The sequence below is a fragment of the Pelecanus crispus genome, chromosome 3, assembly GCF_030463565.1.
Source record: "Pelecanus crispus isolate bPelCri1 chromosome 3, bPelCri1.pri, whole genome shotgun sequence".
NCBI classification, from domain to species: Eukaryota; Metazoa; Chordata; class Aves; order Pelecaniformes; family Pelecanidae; genus Pelecanus; species Pelecanus crispus.
Window position 1 is genome coordinate 71,168,040 of NC_134645.1, and position 23,466 is coordinate 71,191,505.

At 39.0% G+C, this 23,466-nt stretch overlaps 1 protein-coding gene across 1 annotated transcript in view; it reads left to right on the forward strand.

The window, feature by feature from the left end:
- PTPRK (protein tyrosine phosphatase receptor type K) overlaps positions 1-23,466 on the forward strand; it is a 421,483-nt gene that overhangs the window by 236,529 nt on the left and 161,488 nt on the right. Inside the window, exon 7 of the mRNA XM_075707712.1 lies at positions 9,251-9,544. Within this exon, the coding sequence (XP_075563827.1) occupies positions 9,251-9,544 (294 nt within the window). The remainder of the gene's footprint in view (positions 1-9,250; positions 9,545-23,466) is intronic.

Genomic DNA, 23,466 nt, shown 5'->3' on the forward strand with positions numbered 1-23,466 from the left:
GATAAAATATTCCTTTCCAACAATAATCTCAACATTGAGATCTCAAGGGAATTACTGATACATGTGGATAATGAAGTCATTGTGATGAAGTCTTTGCCTGAGACATTTCTATAGCTGATTCATTTATACTGAGTGATTTTTTTAATTTTTTTTTATTTTTTTTTTTTTTTTTTTTTTTAAGATTTGAATGTCTTCTCAATACATGCACCTCTTTTTCTTACATGTATTCATTTTCCCTGTAGGAGTGTACTGCATAAACGTCTTTAACACAATGCAATCTTTTTGACAAAATATGTCATACTCTTCTAATTGATTCACAGAGTAGCATGGCCTACTATCATTCAATAAATAGGCATGTGTTCTGTTCGTAAAATGTGTAGAGGGATGACATGCTCCAGTTTTTAGAAAGACTTTTTTTTTACATGTAAGCTGGGCATGACCTTAACCTTGTTTACTGTTTCTGCTGACAATGCTAAAGCTGCACATTGTTCCTTTTATTTAAAGGAAGATAATAAAATGAAGGCAGTGGTGTTTCAAATCAAGGTGAATAAAATGCCACAGTGATGCATAGGATATAAAATCACTATGCAGAAGTTAGCAGTTTTCACTGTTGAAATAATTCTTCTTTCAGCACTTCATGTGGTCAGTAACCACCATGTCACTTAAATTAGCACATTCTAGCTGCATGAGCTTGTGGACTTTGTTGTACTTACCACACAAACTTGATATATTAGGCAGGTTCTCAAAGATAAATCAGTAGTTCGAGGTGGGCTTGTGACATAGTATCTCTGTTTGCAGACCCAAAATTAGAGATGATACTACAGTGAAATATGTCAGTATCCTACCTAAGCCAGCGTTGTGAGCCTGCTGTTCAATTTGCCATTTCTGTTTGTTGCTGGTTTTTCTCCAGTAACTGATTCTCTAGGTAATAACCTGAATTTCACTGTTATAGATATTTAGTTTGAATGTTTGTTTAAAATAGATTCTTTCAGTTTTTCCATTCCAAATAATAAAACACAAGGAAAATGGTCTTACAGACTCTCTGAAGTGAGCTGGATAAATCACTTGATATGACCTGGTCACTAAGCTATTGCTTAGAATGAGTTCTTTTGTTCCAGACAACTAACTCTGTTAATTAAAACATAACATTTTGTAGGTATTATGTCTCAACCTCAGGACTAGCAACTAGTGCCAGATACTGAACAGTTGTGATAAATTCTATTCTGAAGTCACAGAGGGAATGTTTCTGGAGTCACAGGAATTAAGTCTGCATAAGCATCATTAGAAAGAAAAAAAAGAGCTGTAGAAGAAGCTTTGTGGCAGAATACTAGATCACAAGCTGTTCAAGTTTCTCCATGCATCCACCATCACTTACGGTTGCAGAACAGCAGCTGAGATAAATCTGAATTCGCTTTTGATTGTTTTTTGAAAAAATGTAAAGGGAGGCTAGTGGCTACTTGGAACACCTAACTGTAAAAACCTTCCGATTTCTACATGATTTTCTACATGAAATCATTACATGGTGTAATATGTTAAAGTCAGTTGTTTGCTGACAAGGTTTTTGCTGCCTTCTCTTCAGTATACTTTTGGGGGGAGATGTTGTTAACTTGCATGAGCAGCAGAAACCCACAATAAATGCTTCCTCCAAGTTGTCTGCAGAAGACAAAAGTGGGAGCAATAGAAACTTTTCTATCAGAAAAAAATAACAATGTAGGAAAATAAAGTAGCTGTTAAAATGAGTTAAACTTGATGAACAGAGGGAATTTTTTGACCATTGGGGAAAACAAACAAGCAAACAAAAAAATTCTTGCAAAAATGGTAAATGAGTTTGTGAACAAATAGAGAAGCCAAGGAATGGCTTAGGGAAATACTAAACCTGAAGAATGGCCAAGACTTGAGAGCACTCCAAAGGGCTTGCAGTTGGTGGCATTTTTATGGTATGAATCTATAACCAGCGTTTGATCTTGGAGTAGAGGAGGTGATTCTAAAACTCCTCTGAGGTCTCTGTGTTAATTTTGAGTGTTACTGCTGGTTTAAGCAAGTGTTGCATAGGCTGCAGGAGGGCCCATGTGCTGCATGCAGTCGAGCTCATCCTGCTGAAGCCTGTTTTTGACTGCCACCGTGCCTGGGTATCTTTCGAGACACAGGACCAAGCATGAGTTGGGCAGTGCTGGCTCGTGCCCAGCTGGTGGTGTGTAACCGGTACAAACTACCCAGCTGAGGGGGTAGGAAGGTGGTAGACAAAAGTGTAACCCTTGGGGAAAAAAGAGCTTGGGAGCTGGCTGGGAATGGAAGAGGCTGTTGTGGCAGCTGCCTCTCTCTCCAACCCCTCCCTTTTCCATGGGCAACCCTATAGCAACTGAAGACTTGCTTGTGCACCTGCTCCTTTATTCAGATGCTTTTCATATGCATCATGTCTTTTGGGCAGGAGCAATCTCTCTGGTTGATGCATAGTATGTCTGGCCGAGAATAAGCTTACACTTACTCTCCTCTGCTGCAAGAATAAGGTGGGCTGCCCAGGTGAGAAAATCAAGTACCACTGTACAGTGTGCAGGCAAGAGTCCCTTGAGCTAAGCCCATAACAACAGCATTTCTCTACTTAAGGATGTGTGTGTGTCTGCATCTTTGAATTGGTTAGTTAAGATTGTCCTGATGTAACTTTTGTTAATTGGACTTCCCATGTGAAGTCTTGGCTAGTGGTTAGAAGGTCTCAGAGCAATGTACATCTAGAGGTGTGTTCTTAATAATGCGGAAAAATAAAATATAAGTTAGAAGAGTGACAGCTTTTTTTCTTTTGCTTTTTTTTTTTCTTCTTTCTTTTCAGAAGCCCAGTAGAGTACTCAACTCCCATTAAGGAACTGTCCTCAGTCTGCTGGGCAACGTCTTTGATGCATAGGCTATTGGGTTTTTTATTTGTCTTCTGTGTGTTATACAACAAAACCATTAAGGACCTAACTACTCACTAGAGATGGCATGTATAGGGTGACAGACTGAGCTGTGAGTGTAGTCTGTCATGCAGAGAAAGTGAAAACTTGAGATCTTGTTGGAAATCTAAACATAAACTGCAGAGGCTTTCTGTGACTCTAAGGTTCACGATACCTCTGCTGTTAGTCAGATCTGTGCTTTCAGCTTGGGATCCCTCAATCCCCTGCATTAACCTGCTTTTTTAACTGAATAGAAGAGTTTCTCATCAGGCAAGTCCTGCTTTCTGTAATGCTTCTTCCCTTACTTGGCAAAGCCCCCTGTTTGTGTTAATACCACTTTTGTTGGCACGGAGGGCAACAGGTCTTGTCAGGCTGCTGTCAGCACAGAAGACAGCCAGGTGTCGTTTCAGGCAGGCACAAGTCCAAAATCAACCTTTTTTTCTTAAATTTTGATTTTTTTTTTCATAGCAGAGCAGTACTTCCTAGCCATTTTGGAGAGCTGAATGAAAATATTTCTAGCTCATATTAAAGATATGCAACATATTGAATGACTTTTCTAAAAATAGAAGGAACCCAGTATTTGTGCTGAATGCCTCCATGGTTTATTTTTATCCTGAAACTTTTCATAGCTCATTTTGTGACCACCTTCACGACCGCGTAATTTCTTTCAGTTGTACTTCTTTGGAGTCGTACATATTGTTATCATCTTCTATTCTTCCCCCTAACGTATAATTTATAAGAAGACATCCAGCCTTGACTGAAAACACTCAGAGAATGCAGAATTTCCTATAGTATTACGTTATTGTTCTTCAGTTACTATTCTCACTGTTAAATTTGTAGCTTAATACCCTATTTGAATTTAAGCTTTCAGTCACTGCTTCTTGTTAATTCTTTTTTTCCATTGGATTAACCAGCTTTTAAGACTGAGAATTTTGTTTCCCTGCAAGTACTTGACTGCCGTAATTCTTTCTGCTAAATCTCATACATTTTCTCCAACTTTTGAACAAACGTTCCCAATTCTTCAGTTTTTCAATATTTTTTAAAACGTGTGAATCCCTAAAGCCATATGCAATCTTCCAGTACAGGAAGAGTAGTGAAACAGCATAGTTATGGCATGGGATCAGCAGCCTGCTTCCCCACCCTCTTCTGGCTCTGTGCTGTGGGTCTTCTAACACAGCTTTGCCACAACATCTCTGTGTGCAATCTGGAGCCCAGCACAGAGGCACCAGCGCTTCTGCACAGGGCCAGCTCCTGGCAAGGAGGATTTTCCACTTGGCCTGTGTGCCCTGGCTCCTTCAAGAAACTTTGGGTGTCTCAGGCTGCACTTCCTAGGGCCCCTGGTCCCAGGGGGGCTTTGTACAGCAAAGATCGTGCTCTAACTATACATAGCCAGTGCGGGTCAGGCACTGAACCTCAGCAAGAAATCCAGGGTACTTGCAAGAAATGTGCAGGCATTTCTTAAACGGCTTTGCAAGAAATTTCCCTAGAAGAAGAAATGAGTTTGATCTAGGTGGGAGCCGAGTCAGTCGAGTCATTTGTGGAAGCATTGCCACTGTACTCCCTGGAACAGCCAGTGTTAGCTGTATTTATGTGGATTTATTTCTTTGTTTGTTTCTCTGAATTATGAAAAAATTTAAAGGAAATTTCTATTCTTTTGCTTTACCTGCTTACTTGACAGTTTATGGCATAGTTAAGACATACCGATTTAAATTTCTGGAGGGGTGAGGCTGATGTTGGGCTTCTTTTAATAAATGAATGCTTTATTATACTTGTAAAAGTTAAGCTTTTTATGGTTAAACTGTTGATGCCCATCAGCATACCAAGCTTCATGTAAGGTATTTGACAGAGAAAGCTGAACGTGCCATCACCAGAGGGAAGGCACATTGCATGCGTGGGCAGAGGGAGCTTGCAGGCTACTAATGCGTGGAGGCTCCGTACGAGGCACGGATGGGACGGAGAGTGGCAAGAATGAAAGCATGCGCCTGTCGTCCATGGTCGGGCTGGATGGGGACCCGCCCTCTCCTCCCCACCTCCCCAGACCCTTCTGCTGCGAGCAAGGCAACAGTCTCCTGTGACTGGTACATGTTACGCTCGGCAAAACATGACTTCATGTAAATAAATGAGATTTTATCAAACATGCATCCAGTATCAGCTTTTTCTCCAAAGTGGAACACCTTGTAGGATTCGGGTTTAGTTTGATTCCCACTCCCACCCACCCCAGCCTCCCACTCTTCCTGTTTTGAACTGATCATTAGCAGTATATGATTACCACTAAGATACTAATGAAACTCCCTTCCTTTATTTTAAGTTTAGGAAGTGTTTAGTCTTGGAGGACAACATAGTAGGACTGTTGTCACCTAGGCTGGGTAAACAGTATTAATCAACATATTATTCATATGTCACTTGGGAATATAAGAAGTTTTGTGCATACTAGTTACTGTAGTAATGACACTAGTGACTTTTTTTGGTTGTTTTTTTCTGTCTATGAATACGTAATTGTTTGCATACAATATTTAATATTAAGAATATGACACAAGTGCTTAACTGTAGGAAGACGTGTAGCTGGGGTTGATGCTGCATGCTTATTCTAGTCATTGCTGCCTAAATATCACAGTACATTTAATATATAATGTCATATACATACTGATGTGAGCATAATGTACTGCTAGTAGCTCAGCAGGATGGGAACTTTGTACTGATGAAATGTCAGTCTTAATTTTTGATTAATTTAGCTGTGGGCATTTTATGTCAAAACCAGAACTGGCCAAATACTGCAAAATGCTATGCATGAAAATACTTTCATTTCTGTAATATCTTGCAGATGTGCAAGTGCTCTTTTTATATAGTCTTTCAGAGATGTTCTGGCCATGCACACTGGAAGGGATTTAATCAGACTTAACACCTTTAAACAGTGGCTAAAAAATATCGTCAGAAAATGAGTCAGTAACTAAACTAGTCACACTGGGAAAGGAATTCTAAAGTTTGTGCTTAGCAAAGGAAGAAAGGAAATTCACCATGCAGGGTCTTTGTTCAAACTGTTTAGCGCGTGTGTTTTCAATGCCTACTGGAACTGTGACTCTACTGATGAGCTAATAAACCATCCATGGGTTGAAATATTTTTTCATAAAACGTTGTTTAGAACCTTTATGGCTATTCACAGAAGCTGAGAAAAGGGGAAATATGCTCAGTGAAAATTGCTTGCTAGGAGTACTGTGTGCCTTAGCCACATCTGCTCATAATAATTGAAGGGGGTGAGGGTTTTTTTGACGGAAATAAAGGATACAGTTCCTCAGTTTGGTTGCAGTGACCAGGGCAGCAGGGGGATGGAGGGAGGTCACTGTGCTGCCTGACCTGGCTGCAAGCGTGGGTGACTGGAAGCCACAAAATGCATTTGCTGTAGTGACCACCTGCAGACAGAGTGCCTCGGCAGGGCCAGGCAGGACAGAGGCTGCCGTGATCGGTAACTGGTGAGCCTCAGCTTCCTGCAACACTGCCTCTGATCCAAGCTCTGAACTGTAAAGCTGCCACTTGGCTTAACTGAAGCTGAATTTTTATATTGTTTATAAACCAGACCAAACTTCTGAGAGGGTGATTTTTTTGGGGGGTTCCCTGTCACCTGTCATGCATCTTGCTCTCTCTTTTTTTTTTTTTTCTTTTAAATTTTTTTTGTTTCCCCCCTCCTCCCACCTCATGTAAGAGGTTTTTAATTTTTGACAGACTTGACTTCTCAGGACAGTGCAAAACAGTGTTCTCTACTACTAGGTGGACCCAGATGGCTAGAGTGAAAAGCCAGCAACATCACTTCCTTGAAGTATGTGACTTGTGTTTAAAAACCAATCAAAAGAGGAGTATCGTTGATACCTGTGATACTTGCTATGGGAATGGCAACCAAAACATTAATAATGGCTTTGTTTTGTCTTTTAGTTATCAATGGCAGTTATTAAACCGTAAAAGTTTCAGGTTGCTGTATATACGCAAGGAAGTTATGTGATTTGAAATTGTAATTGGGGAATATTTGATGGATCTGGTTATAGAATAACGAATGAGAATAATTAATAGAAAGTTAATTGGGTAACATCAGAAAAGTTTATCCTGGTATATTGGGATTGCATGCTTCAGTTGCTGCTTAGTGTACTTTTGGGATTTCTGGTTGCACCTCACCTCTGGTTCTGATAGTATATTGTATTATGAAGAATATTAATAATGCTGCAGAACAATTACTTGTTCATTTGCTAACTGATTAAAATTCATGCATAATTTATTGGAACTGGGAGAGACTTTATAAATAAAAAATAGTCCTCAAGAGCTTAAAAACAAAATGCATATGCTAATATAAGAATACGCTTTACCTCTTAACATAAAAATTTAATATGCAATGGTATATTAGTCTCATTAATGTGAGGTTTTATTTGCGATAATTGTGCTCTTAATCAAAGTGTATACTTCTAAACATAGCCTTATGTTTTAGAGGTTTATAACTTGGACTTGGTAGTGTATCATGCTCATCAACATTTATGTTTTCTGCCATAATATACGCTGACCTTAGAATTCATTAGTTTGACATTTAATGTGTTAGTTCCGCTGCGAATAAACTGCCCTCATTAAGCCCGCCTGCATTTCTGAGCTTTGATGCAGGTAGGGATCTGAATTAGTTCATATGCGCATTTCTTGCCAAAACAGGGTAAAACATGTTAATCATTAATTGAGAGACGTTCTAGAGTTTTGTATATCCCAAAGCAGAAACGGTAACACCTTGGAGCATTCACCTTTTTACTCCAGGAGAAGAAAATGAGCTCCACTTGCAGCCACTACTGCACATTCACAGATTCCCTGGTCTACAAACTGAGTGGCTTGAGACACAGCTAATTTAGAAAAAAGTCTGCAAGAACTCCTTTTGTACCAGAACATGGGAAACTTGGTTGCTTACAGAGCTGGTAAATACGCTGTTGGGAGGCAGCTCTGGTGTCTGGAGTGGAAACTGTACTGCAGGATGTAGAGAACCAGGGAGTTGTTAGCCGAACTTCCCCATGCAGGGAGGGCAGGATGTCAAAGGAGGTCTGGAAGCCCTCTGCGAGCCCCTCTGTCACCAGTCCCCGCCACGGGTTCTGTCGGTGACACTGACAGTGCCATGGGCCGTTCCCGGGAGGCAGAATATGTGCAATGCTTCTGCATCTTAGCTGGTCTTGTGCGGAGGGGTGGAGGGAGTGATGATGAGAAGGGCCCCCCTCTAGGGAAATCTTATGGTCTGGGGTTAAATGTTATTTTTAATGCACTGGCCATGAGATCCCTCTACCTGCTCAGAGTTGCCGTGTTGTTAGTTCTCCATCGCTGCCGTATGAAACCCCTGTGTGCATTGAATTTAGCATTGTTGCCTAATTAACTGAAACAAATTAGTTGAAATATGAGCCATCTGGAATGAAAATGAACCTTCCGTGTTTATCAGCAGATTCATTTTATTAGGAAAGTACATGTTGCTTGTGATTTGTTTCTTAAAATAAATCACGCCGAGGCAATGTGGTACTTCTCTATGTAAACATTTCTCAGGGGTAAGGGGGACTTCACCTCCCCGCTTGGTCCGTTGTTACCTTTTCGCTTTGCAGCTGTGTTGAAATATTTAGCTGGACGCTGATGAGAACAGAGGAAGACAAAAGGCAATGTACATCCTATTGTTTGAGTTTCAAAATCAGTAGTAAGTTACTGGAGAACAAAACAATGTTATATGTCATTGCTATACATCTTTATTTTGTCATTCTTCTGGCAGTTTTGCTCAGTTTGGAGTATTCTGAATGCCTGTAATAGGCATCTGTACCTTTTACCCTAACTGCATCTGGTGGGTTTCAAACGAACTGCAGTGATACTAATTTTTAAGAATATTCTGTGCAGGGCTAGTGTTATCAACTATTGCAACTGTTTCTTTAAGGAATGTACATATATGGCCTCTGTCAATAAAAGAAAATGAGTTATGTTTCTGAAAATCTCAAGTTATTGCCATAGTAAGTTATATAAATGAACATGAACCCAGATTTCTTTCAGGAAACATGTTAAGTAGCAGCAATATATAAATCAGGATTTTGTGGTTCGTAGCTGAGATTTTTAAATGGAAAAAATGGCATTGGGCATATGCCAGTGGTGCACCACTCGCTTCCATCAGCCAAAATTCTCCTCAGCTCTTCTTTATTGATGTCAGTTTGATTTTGCTTTTGAGTTTTCAAATCTGTGCTGACCACAACCTGACAACTTTCTGGGGAAAGAGCCGCCTTCTTAATGGGTTTTCCAGCTTTTGTTTTATCACTGGCTTTATTTTTTTTCTTTTGTCTCCCCTCCAGAGCCACCTCGACCGATAGCACCCCCACAGCTGCTGGGTGTTGGGCCCACGTACTTGCTCATTCAGCTGAACGCCAACTCAATTATTGGGGACGGACCGATTATCCTGAAAGAAGTGGAGTACCGAATGACGTCTGGGACATGGACCGAAACCCATGCTGTCAACGCACCAACTTACAAGCTCTGGCACTTGGACCCCGACACCGAATATGAGATTCGGGTCCTGCTCACCAGACCGGGTGAAGGTGGGACTGGACAGCCAGGACCACCACTCATCACCAGGACCAAATGTGCAGGTGAGTGCTGCTTTGGAAAAACGAACAACCAAAAAAACCTATTTATTTAATGATTTAATTGGTTGGCAGGCTTGTTGGCTCTAATTAACTTGTAGCAGAACTTAAGGGTTCACTTCACACCCGCAGGATCCCCAAGTGTCCAAGCTGATGTGGATTTGCTGTGTGCCCTGCTTTGCCCAGTCGCTCTCTAGGTTGCTGTTTGCTAACCCTGGGAGGGCAGGTTAGGAGACGGGATGTTAGAAAGCTAAGAAAACATTTTACTTCTCCTCATGCAAGGAGACATCATTTCTGAAAAGGACAAACCACCTGTTTTTTCACCTTCGTATTTTCACTTGCACTTTAAGTAAACTTGCACATAAAGATACTTGCATGGACAAAGAATCTGTTTAAGAAATAGAATTTTACAAAAAATGTAGTGTATTTTTGGGTAATGTTTCCAAGCAGATATGCATGGCCTGCCAGAATCTCTGGCAACTCCTAAAATACAATAGCAAATATTAATAGAGTGTTTTCTTTTCTCCATTTTTTACCTACCACCACCAAAATCATGTGCTGCGAATCTTGCAGTCTGCTTCTGTTTTTTTAGAGTGCCCCTGAGTGGCCAGCGCCAAGAAGATTAAGCACTGCCAACTTGTGTTATATGCTATTCCTTCTAAAGCTACTTAAAGTTATTTTAATCTCAGCTTTGCGAAGAAGAAGGATAATGCCTACGTCTCATAGTTGCAGAGGAGAAAAAATACAGATTTGAACATCAGACTGGGAGGCAAATAAGCAGAAATTAAATTGTGTGGTTTTTTCCTAGTCTCAGGATTTTTAGAGCCTAACCTACAGTATTTTAAAGTTTGCGCTATATTAGATTTAGCAAAGAGTGCTGATAACCATCTATTGAAAGCTGCACTAAAATAGGAAGAAAGAAGAGCTGCAGCTGCAGATTTCCATGTGTCATGTATATGTATGCACATATAAAATGGAAATATAAATGAAATGTTTTTTTCACAAGTTGGTGGCAGACCTCAGTGGGACAGCTATTCAAGTTCTCATCTAAGCATGGATGATCACTTGTTTTGTTTACTTAAGGAAGAGGGTCAGTGTCTGGATCGCAAGCCAGAACCTCAAATGAACTAGGTCAATAGGTATGAATCCCAGAAAATCAGACAGGCTTTTTTGAAATTGGGCATAGTACTGTCGGAAGCTGGGGCACACAGCTGGAGCAAGAGTAAACTGAAGGCATTTTTTGGAATTTGTAATCTTATTTATAATTTAGTCTGTCTTTGCTGTGAAGTAAAAATATATGTGTGTCCATCTCTGTTTAGATGAGAGTCGTTGAGATCTAAGTAAGGTTAAAGCATTGATTTATTGTACTGAATTGGTTGAGGCATTGTTCTGAAAAAGCAGGAATTTGAAACCAGCTTCTATTTTAAAGAGACTGAGCAGAGACTAACAAATCCCAAATGTTCGCGTTCTTTTTCCTAGCACTTGAAAAAATGTGATTTCATTTACACAGTGTGTGAACAGACTAAAGCTTTTTAATGAGAAAGGAAAAGAAAGGAAGTCATGATTTATGTGACGTATTTTTAGAAGCCAGTTAGGGGAAACAACGTTATTGTTAGTGTGATTTTATTTTTAATTTGGTTTTAACTTAACACTCACATATAAGGCACCAAAATCTCATCTGGCTTGAGACAAATTTTCAGCTCAATTTAATCCACTATGAAATGAAGCAGATAAAAAAAAATGCTTGGAAAAAAAAAAATCAGAATTTTTGTGACAATATTATTTCAATAATAATAAAATTTCAAGTTGTTTACCTTGCAGTAGGACTGATTCTTCTTATTTAATGAAAGCGAAGGTGAATAAATGTTACTACTAACCAGCTTCAATTAGAAAAAGGTGAGTCAGCAAGGGTTTGTGGAAACTCTGAAGGATTGTGCCCAGCATCAGGGATGAGTCAGGGATGGCACCGGGTTGAGCGGCAGGTCGCACTGCTGCCTCCTCACCTGTCTGGAAAATGAAGGCAGACCTTCCTTTTCCACAGCCTATCTTCTGTAAGATAACTGCAAGTCCAGGTCAATATGAATATTTTTTTAAAAATATTTTTCTCATAAAAGGCAAACTGTAAACATAAAAATTAGTCTCTCTGAAGAGAAGATTTATAAAAAAGGTAAAGCTAATAATGGAATAGCTCACCCTGCAGTCTCTGCTGCTGATGATATTGTACGAGTGACTGGCAGGTGATTTACTGTGCTATATTAGATGACATGTCTGCAGCAATATCTTCTTTCTGGAGATTCTTCAATTATTCCTAATTCTTGTTTCTGACAAGATCACTTATTTTTCAGACAGATATTCTCTTTTCTGTCGATGTTCTTTGTCAATTTTGTCTTTCCATAAGTTTTGTACTTATTAGTTCAAATTCTGAAACAAGTTATAATTGATTATCTGCTCAGTGTCAAACGGAGCGGTGGGAAATAAATGAATTTTCAGCATGAAGTTTGACTGCTCTCTATACAGATTAAAAAGCACACATTAGCGAACGTTGATCTGATGAGTTTTTAATGTTTACATTCCAAGTAGCAGTGATAGCAAACTCACTGACACATCAATAAGAATAGGTTAGTATTCTGCTTTCTGTTCTTTAATATCTAAGCAAACATTAGCATTGTTTTCAAATGAAGATAGAAAATGATTTTTTCCATAATTCATTCAGTGTTTATAATTTCTTGACATTTCTTAATAACATACTATTGATCAGTTGGCCTGTACTTTGCTGGAGATGTATTCTTCTTCTGAACGATTTGAGCGATGGTTGTACTTATCTCAGTATCAGACATGCACTTTTATTATTAGGTATTTAGATCATTTTCTGTCTTCCTCATAGCAAAACCAGTGTCTGGTGACTCATTTAGTAAATGTTTCTGCTAATGCTAAACAAAATTGTTTTCTAATTAAGATGATAATTCTTCCGCTAGTTAAACGTCCTCCACCAGCCTGTTTGTCTACTCGGCATTTCCCAGGTAATCTGTCCTGCGCTGAAGCTGAGCAATGGCATTTTGCTAGAAAACTTGCATGTTGTTTTATCAGTCTGCAATTAAAGATAGTGCTGAGCAGTCAAATACATGAAACCACTGAGTGTTTTTAAATGGCTGGAGTAAGACTAAAACATGTGAAGCAAAACATTATTTTCCGTCGCTGTCCTCCTTACTAGCCAGGTGTATGCTTTGTATTTCCATTTCTAAGCGCAGCTCAAGTCGGTGCTGAGCACGACGCTGTGTTCCCGGCTGCGTGTGGTTGGGCACAAATCATTTCAAGCTGCTGATGCTGGAGGCTCCATCTTCCCTATCGATCCTCACGGGGCACCTGGGCTTTATTTCAGTACAACTACACCTCTTGCCCAGCGTCATTGCTCAAATTATTCACTCCTCAAGCATTTTAAGACCAAAATCAAAGGCAGGAGTACACTTTAATCAGAAGTAATCCTTAAAACTGTTTTCTGTGGCTTTGGGGTGTGTTGTCCTTCTGAGGGTATCCTCTGTGTCGTGATTGCCTTTCCTTTGGGGTGGGGGGGAACCTAGAAAATATGTGGTATTCTAAAATTGTCCATTTAGCCTGCTTTCTCAACTGTAAGTTAGAAGTTATTCTCTTACATTGGCTGTTGCTGCTGAATAACAGCTCACAGCTCAGTTTTATGATTAACTGGTATTTTAGTGGCAAAGGAGGTCAATAGTTCAGCCTGTCCAGAGCTTAATATATGTACACAGTGGAATTGCTCGCTCCTACTTTACTGAAGTTCAGTGCAAGGGTGTGATTTTCAGTAAAATATGAAGAATTGTAGAGCAGTTGGAGAAAAAGTCCTTCCATTTTTTTTTTCCCAAATGACTTGATATTAGTATTATTATTAGCCTGTATTATTTGGTTTTGATAATAAAATTAGTAAGGTGGAGGGACAGCTTTATAGCGTTATCAGAGCTGAGAATGCAACAATATGTACTGATGATGATATTATTATTATTACTATTATTATTCTGTTGTTCAAAATTGTTACCCGTCACAGAGACCTAGCTATTGGTAACAATCAGCCTCAAGGCACAATAGCAGAGATGCTGGTTCAGCGGTGCAGTGCTGGCGTATGATCGCCTGCAGTTGAAGGCTTGGGAGCTGGGCTGGTTTCTGCCTGCCTCTTTCAAGCGCAGAATGTTTGTTTACAATTTGCACATTTATTAATTTTGAAAATGATGTACACAGAATACAGGATACTGCTCAATTTTCCTCTAGTTAAAAAAAAAAAAGCAAAACATGGGGAAACATTGGAGGCAGGGGGGGAAACAAGCTTAAGGTTTTTGTTCAATTTCTTGGGATTTTTAACAGAGGAACCCTGGCGATGTTGCCATTGAGAAAGGGACCTTGCATGGCCATCTGGACAACTAGAATGTTGTTCTGGTTACGTAAAAATTGTATCTGATTTTAAAAATGAGTGGAGCGAAAGGGATGGTGCAGCATAGAATCTGCGTGTGCCGGTGTGCAATGCATACAGTGCTACTTTGGTCGGTGTTTGCCTTTTACACTGGCAGAGTGGAGGTGGAGGGTTCAAGGTGGGGAGTTTGATTTACAGACTTTGCTGTGTGGTGTACATGAGAATTTACGATGTTGGTATGTGAGGCGGTGGGCTTGTAAAATTGGGTACAGTCAACATCACAGGAGTGTCCTGGAAAATACGGCACTGAATGGATAAGCTGTGGTCTACATTTGTGTCTCTTGCAGTAGTGCATCTTAAATTATTATTTAAATATTTGAAAGCTAATACAAGTACAGATAAATGTGTAATTTTCAATCATTGAAATTTTTTTAAAAAGTGGACACAGGGAAAATATTTACCTTTACAGCAAAGCAGGTATCTTAATGTTTCAAACAGAATCTTTACCTTTTTTCCCTCAAAGTAGGTATCATTAGAGACAGTATAGCTTAAAGAGGAGCTTAAATACATTTTGAGTGCTTAAATTACATGTTTTTATTACTCATGTTTTTGTTGTTTACAAGTTGAACACTTTGTTAGAATAAACTAAAGATGAGCAACTTGAAGCTAAATGAATGTGATACTTTTAAAAATTGTTTTAATTTGTCATTGCAGCAGGGCCCACATTACACCAATATTTATAAGTTGCTGTTGTTTTTACAAATGTGTTTGGCGCTTGTGACTGTTTCTGGGCTTTTGGCCAGGTAGTAATTGGAAACATTTAAGATCTCACTAGCAGACACCAAATGCACCAGTCTCTTATTCCATATAGGTTTACCAGTTGGCTATGATATGAGGAAAAAAAGGTATTTAAACAATGGAGAAAGTCTGGACTAAGGAACTTAATCATATTGCCTTTAGGACTGAATACCAGAATTGTTACTGAGAGCATCCTGTAGAAGAGCTATCTGATTTGGACCATTGGCTGGCACATGCGACCATACTCTGCTTATTGTGCTGCTTGCCACTGTTCAGATACCCATACCACATATAGAATCCTAATGATGCTTATATCCATAAGAAAGGACTGTAGCGCAGCTGAGTTACCTAGCAGGAGACCAGGCAGATTGCCTAGCCAAGTTCTTGTCAGATTGTGTAAATTAAGCATGGTATCCTCTTTTTCAGAGGAGCACAATGCTGATGACTCAGTTGAATTGGCAGTAAACTGCAAGTTCAGACACTGACCTCCCCTAAATTAGTTTTCACCTTTTTTGTTCACTATATTCAGCCTTGCTTAGTATCATTTTTGTGGTATTTGCAGCTGCGAGCTCCCTCTGTACTAACTGGAAACTTTCTTCCCGCAACATTGCGAGTGCCATGTTATCCAATGAGACGTGGGTTTCCTGAATTCTCCCGTGCTTCGTTTTTAGGGATAAGCTTTGTTCATGGCTAGTTCTTTATTGTATAGGGTCATATTCAGCAGCAAATCACGCTGTGGCTCTTTAATAACACTGATGCTCTTCACTTGGGGTTAGGGTAGCAGACCTGGGTAGGTGGGTTCCTCTAGCGTGGCCAGCCACTTTTCAAAGCCTGTTGTCTGCAGAGACCTCTTCCCTTGCCTTCTTTCTGAAGTCCCTAACCAGTGGTAGGGCAACTCGTCCCGTCGGGGTCGGGATACCATTTCAGCTGTGTGATGGAGGCTGGGGGAAGAAAAGAAGCAGCTGCCAACACCACCCAGAGCTCCCCTGCCTCGCAAGTGATTCCTCCATTTGCTGTCTCACCTCAGCTCGTTCGGCAGCTTTTCCCACAGCAGAGCATGCCGCAGCACTGAGACCGTCGTGATTTATCCAAAGTGTGCGTAACTAGTCAATAGATCACGCTTCCGAGAGGAGCACTGTCTGTGGCACGAAAATGTATTGCAGTACATTAATCCATGGTGCCCATTCCAGTTGTAAAAGAATGGACATGGGCAATAATTCATATTGCAGCACTTGAAAATGCTATGGGTGCACCCAGACCAGATAACTCAGAGCCTGATTATAGCTTCTCCAGAGTCTGGGCACTAATATTCACAGGTTTTTGGTCTGTATTTGCTTCCGAAGAATATGACTGCAGGCTGAGATAATCTTACCCTTTCAGAAGGCTGGAGCTCTTTTTTGAACTGCGACTTCTATTTTTAATTTCAACTGAAATAAGTATTTTTTTTTAGTATTATTCATTACTGTGCTTGATACTTTAATTTAGTTTGCTTTCATAATTAAGGTCTCTCAACTGTTTAGAGGAGTGCAATATTACTTTTACAGGGTTTGAGAATTGGTAAGTACCTAAATAAAACAAACTTTTATAGGCCTAGCTTTCATTGTACTTTCATTTATCACTCTATTAAAAATTAAGCAGGAAAAATATAATAATAATATTATAATATATATAATATAATATAATAATAATATAAGGTTTTGAAAGTTGCTCTGGTCATTGCAGCACTTCAATGCACAGTTTTGGAAGCACGCTAATTTTTCATTGTTATTTTGGCACCTTTGGTGGAGTAGTGTGGAGTAGGTAGGGAGGGCTGTGAGTAGCAGGAGTGGTGATGTGGAAGGGTGGAAGAGGAAAACAAAGCAGTTCCAGCAGCGTGTGCTGGCGGAGAGGGATGTTGATGAGACTTCCCAGATACATTCATTATTTTTTCTTTCTCCCCCATACGTCTTTCTCCTCCAAAGCCATTACAGAGAAATTTCATGTCATTCATGCTAGTGTGAGATCTGGATAAAGTTCAGATTAACATCCTTCTGAGGTTAGGACAGGTTTCCCAAAAGCCCTGGCTCTTATCGATATTGATTCTTTGGGCTTTATTCTGCTAGATGAATCTTTGTTTTTAATTTAATTCTTGTTTGCTTTTTTATTTTTTCAACTTCGTTTCATTTTCAAAGTGGGCAGCATAATTCTTTCCTCCTAACTTGAACCTAGACTGTGTGAGGCAGAACTGAGTGAATTTCATTTTATTTCTCAGTAAATCCTTCTGCTGGTGCTGAGAGGGGGAATGAACCAGGTGATGCTTTTGTATGGTATGATAATGAAATAGCTTCCATTATAACAGTAAGTTGAGGAGCATATTGAGCAGCAGCTGATGTCAGATTACACCTCAGGTGATCAGTATGTCTGGAATCCTAAAATGGCTTGTCAAGACTCTTAATGTTACCTAGTTTTGTTTGTTGTTTTTTAAAAAAATAAAAATCTGGAGCAGTCCTGGAAAGTTCCAGATGACCTGAAAACAAACATTAAAAATACTGCCATAAAGGATCAGGATCATGCAATTAATTAAAAGCTTGTCATCTTGACTTTAATTCTAAACAGAATAATGGAACAGCCAATACGAGGGTTGATTAATGAAGAATTAAGAAAGTAATATAATTAGAGACAGTCAACAGGTTTATGGAATACTGATCTTGTCAGAATAACTTGATTTTTTAAAATTAGATTACAGATTTGGTTAATAAAGGCGATATTGTTCTTCTCTAATGCATTTAATTTGATATAAAACATTTTGATTAAGAAAACAGAATAAAATCAACTCAAATGGAGAAAAACTGTCTGATATATCTAAACCCATTTTTATGGATTAATTGAATAAACATTTCTATTTGGGTCCTATCAGGAACAGTTCCATGTAATTTATAAAGAAAATGTAACTACGATAAAGCTGGCAAATCGCAAAAGATTATGAAAGTGGTAGAAAAAACCCACTCCAAAACCGAATTGGGTTACTAATTTACAGTGGTTTGAGTGCTGCTAATCTATGTTTCAGGTAGGCCAGCTGCGCTGTAATAAAACTAGAGTAATCCATATCCTGTAGCCCTTGGCTGTATAAACCAGAGAAAAATTTCTCACCCTTTCCTTAGTATTAGAGAATACTTTAAAGTTTTTGAAGGTGCATATTTGAAATTGCTTGCCAAATTACTTCCCTTCTGAGCCAAGCCCTTTATCCCCATCTCCCCAACCCCTCCCCATATCTGTGTAGCATCCTGTTCTGTAGAATTAAAGGTATGGTGTTATACAAGAGGTTACGGTCAGGAGGAGTAGGAAACCAAAATAAAAGAATTCTGGCAGAAATTTAAAATCTGGAAGCAAAATCTTATTGTTAAGGAGGCGTGACGTGAGCAGAATTAATACTGGTTTTAGAGATGCAGATGCGATTTTAGGCAATGATTCCTCGTGTGGTTGAAATTTATTTTCCTTGTTTCACATCTAGAAACCCACTGCATAAACAGCATACCATTTCATTTGTATACTAGTGTTTTTCATTTCATATTACCTTTTAAAACTGTTTCATTTTATGAAGTTTGTTTTCCAGGTCATTATTAATTGCTGAAAGTGATTTCATTACTCTTGGAAATGGCAACATGCTTAATTATCATTCAGATAATTAAACATTTCAGATACTAACAGTAGCATAAGCACACATTTTGCAGTTTATTACCTTTATTTTGTAGAATTACGCTCAATGTGAGGGACTGGTAAAAATTTATTCAACAATGTACCTTCTTTTCTCTGCAAAATGAACTCTACTAGGCTGAAATATCAGAGCACAGGCACCCGCTGGGAATACGGTGTGCAGCATTCAGAGTTTACAACATGTAGCAGCTTAGATGATTACAAATAAGTAAACTAGTTCAATTGCACCATATTTCCTTAAAGTAACGAACTTCAAAGATAGCGCTGAACTGCGATTCAAGAAACTTGCTTTCTGTTTGTGGCTGTTTCGTCACCTTTGACAAATCAGTTCACTTTGCTTCTCGATGCCATTTGGAAAGCAGGGTTAATATGCATGTTTCCCCAGCAATTTCTCTCATTTTCATTTACCTCATGTAATTTATTCAGAGGAAACACTTCTCTTGCTTTTAGTGTGCTGGTTGCAATGAGATCTTGGTTTTATCTGTCTGAATGCTTTCCACAGGTAAATAGTTTGTAATTAGAATTTAGTACAATGAAGATCATACATTAGAGAACAAATTTTTGTCATTTGGTGACTTATTTGTTACTGAAGTAATTTTTATGGTCATGTGGAGGGACCTCCTTTGAAAATAAACAAGTACAACTGCTCTGCATTCAGCTCTTAGTATAACCAACATTTTTTTGTGCCTGTCCATGGAGTCTACTCATGGTGTTCACTTGATACAGTAAGGGATGGGGTGGGGAGTGTGGGAAGAATGCAGCAATCATACTGTATAGAAATCAGTGGAGATCAAGTTATTCCTGAACTTAATTTTTTTTTTTTTTTTTTTTTTTTTGGCTGCCTTATCACTTGTCTCTTATTCTCTGAATGGACATAATTAAGGATCATGCTAGTTGAGCATGTTCCTTTTGTTGTGTGGGTGCCACTTCACCTCTAAGACTTCTTAGGCTGCCATTACCAAGTTCCCTTTTTGTATTGCTCAGCTTTTTGGTTTTTTGGAACACAACCCTACCACCCCCCCCAACCCCAGCTATTCCTTCCATCCAGCTGTGAAACACAATTTAAAAGATAGAAGCAAAAATACAGATGCTTCTGTCTAAACAATGGATGAGGGAACAAATAATATGTTGTAGAACTTATTCACATTGGGTAATGTGCTTGTAGAAGGTTCGCAGGTCATACGGTGATGAATATAGTGTAAGAACCTATACAGAAAAGAAACAAGTAAAAAGGTTTTTAGTTATGACTTATCTTGCCTAGCAGTAATTGGAAAAGGTGGTGAATGCATATGTGAAAGACAAATAAAGATGGCAGACATTTTTCATTGTCACTTTGCTGATGGGCATATTCAGAGCGTATACCCATAGCTTATACAATGAGAAAAAAAAATATACAGCAGTAATATTGTATAGAAATCAATAAACGTATATAACCATGATCTTTATGTCTTACTGTGAATTATTTAGTCTGGAATTTACTAGTTGCCCTGTGCTTTAAATAAAGTCAGTTCACAAACCTAGGGTTAATTTGATCTGATTCCCACAGTGGAAACAAAAGTGCTACCACTCTTCAATATTGCCTTCACAAATCAGCTTGCTGTGTCAGTGTTTAAGAAAGGATTTGCAAGTTAAGGTGGGAACTCTGAGTCTGTACAATGATTTCTGTGGTGACTCCAGGTGATTTAAAGATCTCTTGGAAATGGATATGCTGTGGGTTCCAAGGACTGAGGCTTCAGTTGGGCTGCTGCGCCCCGCGGGGAGCAGGTTCTGTGCAAGTCATGCTCTCCTTTCAGCACACTCTGAAAGTCTGCCCTGTGGACAGACTTAAATTAGAAAATGTCAGATGCTTCCGTTACACACTTTGTTCTCTGAAAATTAATCTCTTGGAGGCTTTACATATTCTCTTAGTGGACACACGTGGGCCCATGTGTGTTTTTTCAAGCCTCTGAAGAGCAAGCCATCCTGCACCAGCAGCTTGTGCAAGGCTCTTGGGTGCGATGGACATCCTTCCTTCCACCGGTCTAGACAGTTACTCATGAATGGAAACAAATATGCAACAATTGCCATAAAGAACAACAACTACAAAAAACCTGCAGCCTTTACATAAGGTGTTTCAATCTTGGATGGCAAAAATCTGGTTGTAAATATCCTACTGTTGCTCTTGCTGTCCTTCTGCGTTTCATCCCGTGCCTTGCTCTGGCTGGTGTGGCCTTGTAGTCAGGGTTAAGTATCACATAGCACTGATGGCTCATGAAGAACTTTTTTTGTCTCCCATGCTGAAGGTCTATATTTTGGAGCGGGTATTTGCTGAGTTGTTTTCTGCACAGAATAATTTCTGGTGAGAGCAAATGGGGTATTCAAAGCAGTGCAACTTCTGTAATAGAAGTTCCTCTCAGTGGATGTGATGGCATTTAAAAGAACATGGAAGTCATTGTATGTGATTTTTTTGTTCTTGTTGGAAATTTTAATGATTGAATTCATCACTTTGAATTTAGCCATGTCAGGATTAGTCTACTTTATAAGGAACAAGAACATAAAGGAGGACACAAGCCTGGGCTGCTGCAGAGTAAGATGCCTTGATGGTGTGGGGGCTGAGCATCCTTGCAGATGGGCAGTGTTGGGAAGCAGAACTCTAACATAGTGGCCAGCCTGTAGTGTTTTAATTTCTGCAAGTAAAGCGTAACTTTTCATCCTTGGTAAAGTGAGTGTCTAGCTATTTAGCAAGGGACAAAGCATAGTGTCATCATCTGAGATATGTATTGTCAACTTGGACAGGTGATATTTAAGGAGCCTGAAGAGAGAAATGACCTGGCAGTGTAACAAGACATATCACAAGTGACTGTCTCAGAAAGAATGAGAACAAGACAGACAATTTCCATTACTCCTCAGTGTTAAGGTGCTAGCATTATCCCCTAAACAACCACGTGCTCCAAGCAATAATCATGCATTGTCGTCTTCTGTACTAATATGAAAGTGGAATTCAATCTCTTTGACATATATTGCTTCAGCTTCTGACTTGTCAAGTTGTTTCTCTGCTGGAGCTCAGCTAATATATACTGAATGGGCTTTGTATACTGACTGAAATGGAGAAATACTTACCCAGTTTCCTTTGAAGCTGGCTGCAGAGGTGCCTAGAATATGCTAGAAGAGAGAGCCTTTGTTTTTGGCAGCCTGTAAGTTATTGTCGGTTAGGAAAACTGTGAAACCTCAAGCCCTTCTTCAGACTGGCTCCTCTTTTGGAGTCCCTTCTTCAGTCTGAACCGAGTAGCCTGCTAACTGTGTGCTAATTCCCAGAATAGCTTGGAGAGAAGCAATTGTTCTTTTTCCTCTGTCTTCCCAGCACTGTGTGTGTGTGCTGGGTTCTATGACAGCGTTTCATGCTTGTTTTTTAACTTCTCAGTGGGAACCTATTTTTGCAATAGCTGCTAGAGAGGATTTTTTTCTCCTGTATCAGTCAAATCCTCCCTTTCAATGACAATATTTACTGTCATTATGATATTCTGTATTGATGAAATACATCTTATAGTAAATTTGCTTTAATTCTGGAGTAATAGTTACTACTGTTGCAACTGCTAGATTTCTGTATATGTAAGGAGAAATTAAATTAGCATCTATATCTATAAAAATGAGGAATTGCTCTTCTGTGTGCTATAAAAGCCAAACCAAAACAAAAAACCCCTCCAGTTATATTCAGTGCCATCCTGGAACTTGCTGCTTTTTCTTAACCTGTGGTGTGGTAGAACAACCTACCATTCCCATACTTGAAGGATTTGAAAATTCAAAATACTTGATCTGGATCAGATACAAGAAGATTTAAAAAAAAAAAAACAAAACAAAAAAACCCACAACCAAAAAAACCCCAGTATCTTATGCATAACCAGAATCACGTTTCTAATAACCTAATATCTATTTGGTGTTCCTGTATTTCTGCTCTTTTCATTTTAAAGCAGTAGTATAAGCTTTTCTTAGCTGCAATCACAAGATCAATTTGTTAAAGAGTTAGGATAAATGGAATATTTTTTTACATTTACGGAGCAAATTGAGGACACTTTCTCTGTAGCGTGACTGCATCAGTACGGAAAACTGGTAGATAAACTACCCTAGCATGCGCTGAATCAAATGCTAGGTTGTGAAGCTAATATCATGACAAACATCAGTAGTTTACAGGCCAGGCAAACCTTTCAGGATGTTCTCTGATGAATGCCTAGTGGACTACATGCTTCTACGTATAAAATGTGTGTGAGGGCTCCTGTGGTAAGACACCGATGCTGCTCCACTTACTTTTTTCCCACAGCTGTCAGTAATGTCTGTTCTCTGATAGGCATTTTGCCATCTTGTTTGATTATTTAAAAGCTATATACAAGGAATACAGGAAAAGTACGTACACAGTTGTATTTATTGCTTTTTTCAGCTTGTGCTACCTCAATTAGTTGACATATTTTTATGTATAGATTTTTCCATGTTGCCTTAAGGAAAATCATGTGTTTAAAGATGATATCATAATGCATATGCATAAGAAAATTGAATTAAGCTTGTTACTGGTATCTCAAAGGTGTCATTTCTTAACTTTTGAATGCTTGGTTTTGCTCTCTTACTGTAATATAGCTTTTGTGCATGTAATTTGCTATAAACAACAACAACAGACAAGAAAACCCCTCAAATTCTTTCACTTGAAAGTTTCTGCTGGCAATTGGAGAAAAATAAAATTAATAAAAAATGCATTTTGACATTTGAAAGAGAATTATTTGCCTTAAAATGCATAAAACATGCAAAAACTTAAATTGCTTGAGTTTGCACATTTTAGGGCATTACTCTGTGAATGACGTTTATTAGCTAAGTTAAAGCATGTGTAGCAGGTTTCTGTGTAGCAAGCTTCACCTTTATTTGCTTTGTAAGCTAAATCACATTAGAAGAAGTAGCCTTCCAACTCTGAGAAAAATACAGAAATTTTTTCAGCGTCCACCTCGTTGATCCCTACATTTTTTGTTGCTGTTTTTGTGGTGTTCTTGGAGCATCTTGT